This window comes from Daphnia pulex, chromosome 6, assembly GCF_021134715.1.
Source record: "Daphnia pulex isolate KAP4 chromosome 6, ASM2113471v1".
In the NCBI taxonomy this organism is placed as follows: domain Eukaryota; kingdom Metazoa; phylum Arthropoda; class Branchiopoda; order Diplostraca; family Daphniidae; genus Daphnia; species Daphnia pulex.
This window is the reverse complement of record NC_060022.1, coordinates 3,689,181-3,701,821: the sequence shown is the minus strand read 5'-3', so window position 1 is coordinate 3,701,821 and position 12,641 is coordinate 3,689,181. Positions and strand designations below refer to the sequence as shown.

Sequence of the window (12,641 nt, the reverse complement as noted above, 5' to 3'; positions counted from 1 at the left end):
GATCTTATTATTTTTAATTTACACTTACGTACGCCGTAGTTTTATTGTTTTTGTTAAATTTCAACCAGACCGTGTTTCAACTAAGAACTAACGTAACATTAACAAAATAGTAACCTTGATTTCAAAATGCCTCCCAGACGCCATCTATGAAGCAAACACATTTCAAATCCTATTTAGCTGCCCTCTAGCAACGACAAACTGAATTGTTAGAAATGACAAGACAAGTTCGTCTGCAGTGCCACTCGTATCGGTCGTTACTTACGGTGCGGTGTAATATAAAAATGTCAGTAGCCTAATTTGCATTGTGGACTAAAGTGAGGACTTGGTAATGAACTATCAAATCCGTTCGTGCAAAGTTTTCTTTTTTATCAATTGCCCAGTCGTATTACCTGTTTCCCCTCCTTACACGTGGTTGAAACTGTTCAAATGAAGGAACAAACAACCCGTTATTAACAGATCACATTGGTGCAAGAATTGAGGCATGTATAGTTTTACCTGAATTTGATATATCTCTAAGCTGGGAAAAAGAGTGCTACAAGATTATTTTGTTCTGTTTGTCCAACAGTAAATCTAAGATGTTCAAGTGCAGTGTGACAGTTGAAGATGCCTCTGTTTACGAAGAATCCAGCAATGAAAACATACTCCCATGTCAGCAGCCACGCCTACCCACATAAACTGCTAAACACCATGTTTTCCCTGAAATAACAAGAATTCCAGTCTACATGGGAATCAACATGTGTCATATTTCCATGTTCTGCAACAAAGATCATTTCACTGCTGAAGAAAAGTGCCAATCACTGAGAAGAACGTCAACCTTGGTGTACCTCAAACAAATACAGGGTTGTCTACAGGCAGCCTAGTTTTCACCGTATGCAATCAACTGCTAACTATGAAATCAAAACAAAAACAATTCGATCTTGCTTATCCTCTTACAACATGAGCAATAAAATTAATGAGTGGTGACTTTGTGACTCTTAGATGTGCATATTCATTAAATAGAAATAACATTTTCTGAATATATTAACAAAATTCCCCATTTTTGTTTTTAGACTATGGAATCTTTTGGTTACGACCGACAGGGGCGCAAGTACTGGTTTCTTCCATACGCATCATTGTCGAAGAAGCTGGCAGCCAGAAAGAACATATTTGAAGATGACGAAGGAACTGTTGCCGCGGAGGTCCTTAAGATTACGGTACTATTCAAGCAACGATGATCAAAGACGCGCTCTAAGACTGGCATTGTGGGGATTTTCAAGTTGGGCAGGATACATGAAGACCATTGTACCCAAGCAATCCTCTTGACCTCAGTAAGGACTAGGCGCCAATAAGGAGAGTCCCCCGCAAATGTAACTTGTCGCATAAGTTCTCCGTTGCCCAAACGTTATCACGTCCCATTATGCCATAGGCCTTAAACACCAGGTAATAGGAATTGTTTTATTTCTTTTCGAATCCATAGTTAATAAGCATTTTATTCTTTTCAACTAATCTAGAAACACTAAGGGTATGAAATTCATCTTAAGTTACTGTCAATTGAGTTCGACCGTATCACGGAGTGAAGCATCTAGCCCGATGTCATTCAAGATTTCCATCACGGCCCCAAGAATTCATAGGAATTCAATGAATTCATAGGTAAATTCAAGTGATTTTGTCTCTAATTTGTCGGTGATGTGTTCTATTTCGTGTATATGTTGGATAACCTTAATGTTTCTCATCAACTTATAGGAGGAAACGTGAAAGGGTCGTGGCCGTCGTGCAACCTACCGTCAACTATTTTGTTCTAAATCATTGTATTCTACTGAATGTACCATGGAAATGATACAGGTAATAACCAACCCTAGCTTTATGGATTTCATGTATTGCTGAAACATATATTCTTCTCGTCTTGTGTTAGGAGTCATAAATATCTGCTGTTTGTATTGGACTTGCTAGATCACCAACCACAGCATAGACCAATCTCTCATTTCATCTTCTCGAGAGAAGATTGGATAACTGATTGGTGGTTTCATGTGCAAGTTTACTTATCATGTCACTGAACTATTTCCATTGCAGTCTAATATGTATTTAAAGTATTGATCTCCGCTTACGTCTATCTAATGTTTAAGAGACGCTTTTGAGTGTATACTGATAATTTTTTATTCTTTTAGATCACATATTTGATGACCCAAATTATAAACAAGCTGGCTTATTTTCTTTTTTTATTTACAGGTTCTAAACTCCAGGTTTCGAAATTTGTATGGCAGACTTAATGAGAAGTTATGTCCTTTCAAGAAAGTCAACAAGGTCCCTTGTTTACTAACCTGTTGGCTGCTACCCTTGAATCTCCTTTTTTACTTTCTTAAGCGTGGCATCTTTATTTGAGGTATTGGTTTCTGTCGCTACAATCTTGTTTGAATATTATTGCCATCCAAATAAATGTTCATTCTGCTTACAGGGTAATCCTTCGCTACTTGTCATGGACTTCATCCACTGGTGAAAACCGACGAGAATGCTGTAATCCAAGACTGATAAATTGTGTAGTTAGATTCAATTACAAGTGCATTTCTGGGCTCCCTTCTTTTCTGTGGCCCCGTTTCCCTAACTAACCACTAACCAACGCCCGCCGGTGGTCACTCACCCGCTGTGAAACCAGGAGGAGGGGAGGGCTCTGGTCGAACGGGGACTTGGAAGGCGCATGATCCGATGAAAACTTTTGGAGGGTCATGAGTCTAACCCGGAAGCCTAGTATGACTACATCTCCCCGGAAAAACTTGCCTCGTACTTCTCTCTTCTTCTCGGTCCAGATAAATATCTCTGGGGGCCGTAGACATATCCTATAACAGCATGTGCGAGTTAAAACAAAGCAACCCACTACCCAATGAAACAAAAAGCCATGGTTTATTATTTGCGTAAATCTCCGTCAGTCAAGTTACAAAGACTGACGCAGATTTCCGTAGAACTAAACCATCGCTTTTTGTCTCATTGCCGCAGCGGTGGTGGCGGGTTGCGTTTAAACTCGTGCAGTAGTAAACCGTCTTGAACCGGACGCTCTGTTTATTGAATTTTTTGAACATTTAAAAAATAAAATAAAAAGTGATTCATGTAATATATTTATGTTTATTTATTACAGATATTACATGGTTATGGTTCAATATTGGTTTATAGGGTTAAGGGTATAAATTCAAGGGTTGGTAGGTGTATGTTTTCGGGGTTTGAAGAATCGGAAGGTAAATGTTTGTGGGGTTTGGAGATTAATTGGTAGGGATACGTTTGTAGGGTTATAGAATCACGGAATTTTATCCATACTTGAAATATCCTCTCTCTCCCCTCCACTTTCCTTTCCCAATCCCGGAAACATGTTTATTATTTGTTGACATAAACATCCCATCTTTGTTTTTGTTGCTTCTGAACTTATAAACGGTAAACTGCATAGTTACGATGACAATTTAACAAAATATGATGCAACTTCGGTAACACAAAATCAGCACCAAGGAACGGCTAATTGAATTTGATGTAGAAAGATCTTTCACCAGCATAGGCTGCAACAACGTGCCACATCGGACAGCAATTACACGAACATGAACGCGAAACCTATAACCATAATGAAATGAATTAATCTTCAGCATCAATGAAAATTATGTCTTAGTTAAACCAAATATTCTGAAAAACAATATCTGATAGCTATTTTTGAAACCAAAACCGAAATGTGTGATTTATACTACATCAAAGAAGAAAGAGAACCTAAGACTTTAACTTGGTGTTAATCCTGCTTTTAAAAAAATCAATTACTATCAAGCAGTAAATTCTCAAGTAATAATAACAAAAATGACACATGCATAGCTATACTATGAAATCTCTCAGTGTCAGTTAGCAAACTTTTTGAATCAGCCAGACAATTAGAAGGTTGATTGATGAAATAATTACTTCAGTTGTTTCTTCATTTGACGAAACACACAACAGTACAGGTAGCAAGTGGAACACCCTTTACCAGCTGGCTGCATCAAATCCATGTGTACATTGGGCAGCAACGACGAAGCTCAGACTTTCCCAGACTGTTTATCACTAAAAAAAAAACTCAATTACTATCAAGACCACAGCGTCTCAAATGACAAAACAAAAATGACAGAAGTTAAAGTTAACTACGGAATCCTTCGGATTAAATGTTGCAAAGGAACCTACAGCTAGCAAGCTTTTCCAAGGTAGACAACTAAAGTTCTACAACAGGCAAGTTAAGACATAGTCACCAACTAACTAAGTCTCACATTTCGAAAGTTGAACATATTTACCTGATTTGTTCTGAAGTGTTTCTTACAAAACGTACAGCCGGTACAGGAAAAGTAGACGACATCTTGGCAAAAAGTAGAGATGCTCAGGCTCTGCTCAGGCCACTTAATCAGCTGGAATTTCCAAGTAGAAATTATAGGCTAGGTTACCACACAAATAACTAAATTCACACACAAATAACCAAGATTCAGTAACATCTAACAATCCAAACGGGAAATACCATTTTTATGAAGAAAACTATGGAGAAGGAAAATACGCCGTACAGATTATCTAACGATACGCTTTCAATGCTCGCAAAAAAAATGGCGGCGGTCTTGCGTAACGAAGACTTATTGTTCCATATCAGTAGTTTAAAATGTGAATCATAGATGGCGATGAAACTTATATTTTAGTCTGCTAAAAAAGAGTGAAGAAAAGTCGAATAAAATGTCTGCCATTGTCAACCTACGTGTTTTCCGCAATTTTCAACAGTTTGTGTCAATTAGACCCATTTCTAATTATCCCACATGGCCACATCATTTCGCAAAAAATGAAGAAATTCAAAAAGTGGATGGTAACTTTCATCTTTTCAAACTGGCGCTTAGTATCATTAGATAATTTACACGTGAATGGCATGTGCTGTAACCGGCTTTCTGTTAAAATTTGTTAGGAGATGACAAATTCCGTGCTGAATCTGAGTCACAACAAGTCGTTGAATATCAGATCATACGGACGCAAAGTATTCAAGAGAGCAGCAGTTCATCCTCCACGTTCCATCAAAATGCCAACTGATCAAGACTGGCCCTAGGTTTGGCCAGTTGCCAGATCTTTCCATCCAGCTAGTGTACCGCTACCCTTGCATCAGGGCTGGGTTGTTCAAGGGACAACTGGTAAATTTGCCAATGCAGAGTTGATGAAGATCCCCAACTTTCTTCACTTGACACGACCCACTATTGAGAGACAATGCCAAGCATTGAAAAGTGAGAAGCCGGCGTTTTGTAAGAAACACTTCAGAACAAATCAGGTAAATATGTTCAACTTTCTAACTGTGAGATTTTGTTAGTTGGTGACTATGTCTTAACTTGCCTGTTGTAGAACTTTAGTTGTCTACTTTGGAAAAGCTTGCTAGCTGTAGGATCCTTTGCAAAATGTATTCCAAAGGATTGTGTAGTTAACTTTAACTTCTGTCATTTTTGTTTTTGTCATTTGAGACGCTGTGTCCTTGATAGTAATTGATTTTTTTTTTTTTTGATAGACAGTCTGGAAAGTCTGAGCTCCGTCTTTGCTGCCCAACACATGCAACACAACACATTTGATGCAGCCAGCTGGTAAAGGGTGTTCCTCTTGTTACCCTGTACTGCTGTGTGTTTCGTCAAATGAAGAAACATGAACAACTGAAGTAATTATTTCAATCAACTTTCTAATTGTCTGGCTGATTCAAAAAGATTGCTAACTAACACTGAGTGGTTTCATAGTTTAGCTATAGTGCTATACTTCTGTCATTTTTGTTATTATCGCATTAGAATTTACTGCTTGATAGTAATTGATTTTTTAAGCAGGTTTAAACATCAGTTAAAGTCTTAGCTTCTCTTTCTTCTTTGTTGTAGTTTAAATCACTTTGTTTTTGTTTCAACAATAGCTATCAGATATTGTTTTCAGAATATTTGGTTTAACTAAAACCACATAAAGTGTCATTAATTTGTCTTTTCAGACAGCATTTCCATTGATGGTGAAGATTAATTAATTTCATTTCGGTTACAGGTTTATCGTGTATGTTCGCGTAGTTGCTGTCCGCTGTGGTACGTTGTTGCAGGCTTGCAGCCTATGCTGGTGATAGATCTTTCTGCATCAAATTCAACTGGCCGTTCCTTGGTGCTGGTGTCGTGTTACCGAAGTTGCATTATTATTTTATGAAATTGGCATTGTGTCAATGTAGTTTACCTTTAATATGTGAAGAAGGAACAAAAAAGAAATATGGGGATGTTTATGTCAAACAAATAATAAACATGTTTTCGGGATTGGGAAAGGAAAGAGGAGGATGTGGAAAGGGGATATTTCAAGTTTGGTTAAAAAACAGTTAATTTATAACCCTACAAACATATCCCTACCAATTAATCTCCAAACCCCACAAACTTACACCTTCCAATTCTTCAGACCCTACAAACATACACCTACCAACCCTCAAATTTATACCCTAAACCATATAAACCAATGTCAAACCCTATGTCTGTAATAAATAAAAAAATTTAATACATCACACTAGTTTTTATTATTTTTTTTTTAAATGTACAAAAAATTCAATAAACAGAGCGTCCGGTTCAAGAGTTTTTTCTTCTGTACGAGTTTAAACGCAACCCGCCACCACCGCTGCGGCAATGAGACAAAAAGCGATGGTATAGTTTTGCGGAAATCTGCGTCAATCAAGTTACAAATTTTTCAAACTCAACAACTTCTGTCGAATTTTGCATCTAGTCTACTGGTGCAAATAGCGATCCTATGTGTTTGGTAGTTAAGAAGATGGTTGTTTAAAAAACAAACAATGCTGAGTTTTTTTGGCTACCCAGAACACCCCATTGTTTGTTTTTTAAACAACCATTTTCTAAACTACCAAACACATGGAATCGCGATTCGCACTAATAGACTAGATGCAAAATTCTACGCGAGTTGTTGAATTAGAAAAATTTGTAACTTGACTGATGCAGATTTCCGCAAAAAATAAACCATGGCTTTTTGTTTCATTGGGTAGTGGGTTGCTTTGTTTTAACTCGCACATGCTGTTATAGGATATGTCTACGGCCCCCAGAGATATTTATCTGGACCGAGAAGAAGAGAGAAGTACGAGGCAAGTTTTACTGGGGAGATGTAGTCATACTAGGCTTCCGGGTTAGACTCATGACCCTCCAAAAGTTTTCATCGGATCATGCGCCTTCCAAGTCCCCGTTCGACCAGAGCCCTCCCCTCCTCCTGGTTTCACAGCGGGTGAGTGACCACCGGCGGGCGTTGGTTAGTGGTTAGTTAGGGAAACGGGGCCACAGAAAAGAAGGGAGCCCAGAAATGCACTTGTAATTGAATCTAACTACACAATTTATCAGTCTTGGATTACAGCATTCTCGTCGGTTTTCACCAGTGGATGAAGTCCACGACAAATAGCGAAGGATTACCCTGTAAGCAGAATGAACATTTATTTGGATGACAATAATTTTCAAACAAGATTGTAGCGACAGAAAGCAATACCTCAAATAAAGATGCCCCGCTTATGAAAGTAAAAAGGGAGATTCAAGGGTAGCAGCCAACTGGTTAGTAAACAAGGGACCTTGTTGACTTTGTTGAAAGGACATGACTAAATTTGGAGTTTAGAACCTGTAATTAAAAAAAGAAAAATAAGTCAACTTGTTTATAATTTGTGTCATCAATGTGCTTGACGTCTATGATCTAAAAGAATAAACAATTATCAATATACACTGAAAAGCGTTTCTTAAACATTAGATAGACATAAGTGGAGATCAATACTTTAAATACACATTAGACTGCAACGGAAAAAGTTCAGTGACATGATAAGTGAACTTGCACATGAAACCACCAATCAGTTATCCAATCTTTTCTCGAGAAGAAGAAATGAGAGATTGGTCTATGCTGGGGTTGGTGATCTAGCAAGTCCAATACAAACAGCAGATAATACCTAATAAAAGACGAGAAGAATACATGTTTCAGCAATACATGAAATGGATAAAGCTAGTGTTGGTTGTTACCTGTATCATTTCGATGGCACATTCAGTAGAATACAATAATTTTGAACAACACAGTTGACGGTGGCTGCACGACGGCCACGACCCTTTCATGTTTCCTCCTATAAGTTGATGAGAAACATTAAGGTTATCCAACATATACACGGAATAGAACACATCACCGACAAGTTAGAGACGAAATCACTCGAATTATCCTATGAATTCGTTGGTAATTGTCGAAGAAAGGATAGCTTAACTTTTGACAGCAAACTGCCATCCCATAACACAATGAACACGCCATCTATTTGACACGTCTCAAAACTCAGTATTTGAAGGACTAGTCTTAAGATATACACAAAACTTGAAAAAGGCATTTTTGTTTGTTTGCTCAAACCTAGCATTCAATCCTTAGAATTGTACAGAGAACAAAGTTTACTTGCTACTTTCATGCAAATTTTCCGGAAGTATACCAGAAGTAAGCCACAGCGCCTTAACCATTGAGCTGCCATCAAATTAAACCAAATATTCGTGTTCTCCATGAAATTTGGGGTCGATTAGGTGTGATTACAACGAAATCCAAAATTTGGCAAAAATCCAGAATTTTCCTTAACTATATAGTTCAGGATAATTCTCGAAACCGGAAGTACGCGTACGTACAAAAAAGAACATGAACTTTACCAAAAATTTGACGAGGATCACGAATATGTGGTTCTTTTGTGCGTCGAATGAATATTTACTGAACTACTGACTGAAATAAGAAAACCAGAAGTAGAAAAAAAAGGACATTATTACTAAAAACTAACAAGTGAGCTTTGTTGCTGAATCAGACACTGACAGCTATCACACAAAAGTTTCTTATAGTAGCAGCGAGAAATTTCTCCAGAGATGTGCAAAGTAAACGTAATTAAACTGAGCGGAAAATGATCACGGCTACGGCTGTATAGCGTCAGAAAAACGAAACGTTTGACGTTCATGAAAACAATGTCTGCTCCAGCTTGTTGACATTCAATTGAAAGAAAGGCAACAATTAACTTTGATACTCACTTAATATTCTCCCCTCCAAATTTATTTCTCGTCTTCACCAAAAAGCCACCACCTCAGCATCACACATCACAACAGACGAAATCCCCAAGGTATTAATGCAGCACTATACTTGAAAAGTTTGGACATAGGCCTACTGTTGTTGAATTAGAGCTGTAATAACTTTGTCCCAATAAAAGGACACACTGAATGAAATCTTCCTATAGATAGCACAAACTTCTTTTCCAGCAAGGAGAAATTGAATATTCAATGCAGGTGAACAACATTTACGGTTAAGATCTCACTTCTTGCACCAATGTGATCTGCTAATCTTGTGCTGTTTCAAACGTTTCTTTGACTTGAATGCTTCAATGTATCAACCACGACAGGACACCCGTGGATAAAACGATTACGACTTTAATACAATTGTGCTGAGTTGACAGCCTCACAATCTTCGCTGTGGCCTAACGGTACCTGACACTATGACATGAGCCAAACGAATGTGATACACGACTACACGAGTCTAGTGCCGTCCGTGTGCGTGAGTTTTGTTTATGTTGTTACTTAACTGCAGTCTGCAGACGAACTTCCGCGACGGAACTTGTTTAGTGGTGTCATCTATCTTTAGAATTTTGAACTATGTAGAACAAAAAGATTGACTTTTTGTGCTAAAACGTCGTTTGGCGTTCCGTAGTGCGCTTGGTTTGTAATAAAATGGCAGATGGGAGGCTACTTGTCAATTGTCATGTTCCGTGATGAAGTAGTCGTAACAATAAAACGGCTAATGTCGTTTTCTTTAATTCTTTCCCATCGATGGGACAAATCTTCGAACTTTCATTGAATTTATTAATTTTCATTGAATTTATTAATTTTCATTGAATTTATTTACAACTTTAAAATTTCATAAAAGTCTCAACTATACACTTTCATACGATCGTCAAAAGTGATTGGGCATTGAAGCAAGAAAAAGTAGCACATCTTTCTTGGCTAGCTAGAAAGAATGATTTTAACCATAGCTTGGAACTGGGGCTGACCACTGTTCGTAGCTTTGTTGAACTGGCAAGGTTTGATATCCTGATGCCGGGGGTTCATAGGCGGCTGGTTCATAAGCGGGAACTTGATATGACTGTCCTGGAGGCCCGGCAAGCCCCGGAGGTCCAGCGGGGCCTGTATATCCAGGAGAGCCTCGTTTCCCTTGAGGTCCAACGGGCCCAACGTGCCCTTGAGGTCCTACTGGCCCAGGTCCACCAGGATAACCAGGAGCACCAGGTTTGCCTTGAGGTCCGACAGGGCCTAGAGGACCGATCGGGCCGATTGGTCCTGGACCGCCAGGGTATCCAGGAGCACCGGGTTTACCTTGTGGGCCAACGGGGCCTGGACCGCCAGGGTAACCAGGAGTTCCAACTGGACCGGGATAGCCATCCTTGCCTGGTTTACCCGGAAGTCCTGGAGCACCTACAATTAAAACATTCAGTGATATTTCTTTTAGTTATGTTGATATGGCAAAGGAAATTGTCGAATACGAAATTGTACCTGTGCTTCCTGTGTATCCAGGTTTACCGTCCTTGCCCGGATAACCAGGAGCGCCGGGAAGTCCATCTTTACCAGGAGCGCCGTTGTAGCCAGGAGGACCAGAAGGTCCAAGTGGTCCTGGAGGACCTGGAACTTTGCTGGGAGTACCAGGAATTCCATCTTTACCAGGAGCACCGTCATAGCCAGGAAGTCCAGCTTCTCCTTTAGGTCCCGGTCCGCCGGGATAGCCATTGGTGCCAGGTTTGCCGGGAGGTCCATTAAGTCCAGCAGGGCCAACGGGGCCAACAGGGCCGGGACCACCATTGTATCCTGGTTTTCCATCTTTACCGGGGTAGCCAGGTGCACCAGGAGGCCCAGGAATTTTCGACGGGATAGTGTAACCTTGTGGTCCAGTTTCGCCTTTTGGTCCCGCTGGCCCCGGAGCTCCATTGTATCCGTCTTTGCCAGGAAGACCAGGGCCTCCAGGTAGACCGGGTGAGCCATTGTAACCAGGTGCTCCTTTCTCTCCGTTATAGCCTGGTTTACCGGGAGACCCTGGGGCGCCGTTATAGCCTGCTGCTCCTTTTGGTCCGGGGTAACCGGGTGCTCCGGGTTTTCCAGGTGGCCCTTGAGGCCCAGGTCCTCCAGAATAACCTGGAGCTCCAGGAGCTCCAGCTTCTCCCTTGTATCCAGCAGGTCCTGGAGGGCCAGGAGGACCAGGAGGTCCACGAATGACTTGCGGTTGGGGGGCATAAGAACTACCTCCGTAAGCACTGCCGCCGTAGCCGCCGCCGCCGCCACCACCGCCGCCATAGCCACCACCACCCGAAGAAGAAGACCCTCCTGGTGGTCCTGGTGGCCCAGGAGGTCCCTTCAGCCAAGGGAGGTATTCAATGAAACTCTCCCATTGCTTCTGAATTTCGTCAAGTTGTGGACGTCCTCCATTTCCAGAAGAGTGATAAGCTGAAGAATCGTAAGTCAAAGCTGGTTCAACATGCGCGACTTCTCCGTATTGGGGTACAGCCCAAACGGATACCATCAAAATTGGAATAAATGCCTGTTTGAAAAAAGATTGTTGATATTTCAATATTTTTTGATTAACGGAGAAAAAAAAACGCCAATTAATTACGCATAATCAATTGTTTTGTTTTGTTTACTCACCAAAGCCTTCATGGCTGTTTTATTGTTACGGACAATTCCGCTGTTGTCGAATAGAACTAGGTTAGGCTATCAAGGCACGACTTTCTGAAAAATAAATCAAAAAAGGAATTGTAGCAGCGCAGAAAATTGCCGAATTTCATTTTGAAATGATTAAAATGTAACCCAGTTTTAATCATACGAGAAGCCAAAAGAGACGAATTTCGAATATATTCGTACCTCTTTCTAGAAGTGCTCCTTCTCCAACTCCCTTAGCGAAGACACTGACTTTGAATGAGAAAAACGACTTCTTTAAATACCGTGTGAGAACGCACGTGAAACTGTTTGCTACAACAGCCGGCAACAGTTCATAATTTTTAGAAAGGATCGGAGGTATGTTTTAAAACGCAACAGAACTGGATAAAATGATCTGTTCCGTGTCCGCAAGCAGCTATCCGAAACGAGGCGTCTGATTGGTTGGAAGAAAGCAAAAACTGTGAGTCGGTCTGCTTTATTTGGAAATCCGGAAACCCCCTTCTTCACTTACTTTCACATATCAACGAAATAAAAGAGAAACCTGGACTAGCGGGGAAGAATGAGAGAGAGAGAAACATCAGCATGCCTGAGCTGTTTGTTGTTATGGTCGAGAAGAATCGATCATCTTTTTGAAACCAGTGATAGCCTGTAGGTCCAATGTGTGATTTCAGACACGTAATTAAATCCAGAGCAAGTAATTATGGAGATGGGTAGCCCTATTGGCGATCTTTCATGGAAAGCTGATGCCCACACGGATAAGAAGTATGATGATGAGCTTCTAGATGTTCGAATCGGAATACTGGACCAACGCACGGCCATGCCATACTCAGTGACCCAAGTCCAAAGCAAATGGTGCTGTGGTGAAAGCGCTTCGAAATGAGGATTAAGCTTAGAAAAGTTGCTTTAGGGCGTTATTTTGTTAAATCGCAATAGAAACTTATATTACGAATTCCGTGTTGTTGACGTGTTATA

At 40.2% G+C, this 12,641-nt stretch overlaps 1 protein-coding gene and 3 long non-coding RNA genes across 7 annotated transcripts; 2 read left to right on the top strand and 2 right to left on the bottom strand.

Moving 5' to 3' along the window:
• The first annotated feature begins 486 nt into the window (after nt 1–486).
• Nucleotides 487–1,768, top strand: LOC124195809. 2 transcript variants are annotated; one of them, XR_006875435.1, is made up of 5 exons: nt 487–959; nt 1,050–1,193; nt 1,257–1,419; nt 1,491–1,629; nt 1,723–1,768. It is a non-coding gene; the product is annotated as an uncharacterized LOC124195809 (long non-coding RNA). The 2 variants fall into 2 exon arrangements; XR_006875434.1 differs by having other exon boundaries at nt 487–980.
• Nucleotides 1,769–3,073: 1,305 nt separating this feature from the next.
• Nucleotides 3,074–4,606, bottom strand: LOC124195807. Of its 2 annotated transcripts, none has more exons than XR_006875431.1 (4): nt 4,481–4,606; nt 4,263–4,373; nt 3,901–4,038; nt 3,074–3,567 (listed from the first exon to the last, which is right to left on the bottom strand). It is a non-coding gene; the product is annotated as an uncharacterized LOC124195807 (long non-coding RNA). The 2 variants fall into 2 exon arrangements; XR_006875430.1 differs by having other exon boundaries at nt 3,429–3,567; nt 4,263–4,420; nt 4,481–4,563.
• Nucleotides 4,607–4,664: 58 nt separating this feature from the next.
• Nucleotides 4,665–6,494, top strand: LOC124195808. 2 transcript variants are annotated; one of them, XR_006875433.1, is made up of 4 exons: nt 4,665–4,813; nt 4,910–5,263; nt 5,499–5,638; nt 6,001–6,050. It is a non-coding gene; the product is annotated as an uncharacterized LOC124195808 (long non-coding RNA). The 2 variants fall into 2 exon arrangements; XR_006875432.1 differs by having other exon boundaries at nt 4,667–4,813; nt 5,495–5,638; nt 6,001–6,494.
• A 3,355-nt stretch (nt 6,495–9,849) lies between these two features.
• Nucleotides 9,850–12,034, bottom strand: LOC124195800 (collagen alpha-1(I) chain-like). The gene is made up of 4 exons (XM_046590391.1): nt 11,874–12,034; nt 11,658–11,741; nt 10,518–11,553; nt 9,850–10,439 (listed from the first exon to the last, which is right to left on the bottom strand). Exons 2-4 carry the CDS (start codon nt 11,667–11,669, stop codon nt 9,991–9,993), a joined length of 1,497 nt encoding a protein of 498 aa, XP_046446347.1. The 5' UTR covers nt 11,670–11,741; nt 11,874–12,034; the 3' UTR covers nt 9,850–9,990.
• Between the last annotated feature and the right edge of the window lie 607 nt (nt 12,035–12,641).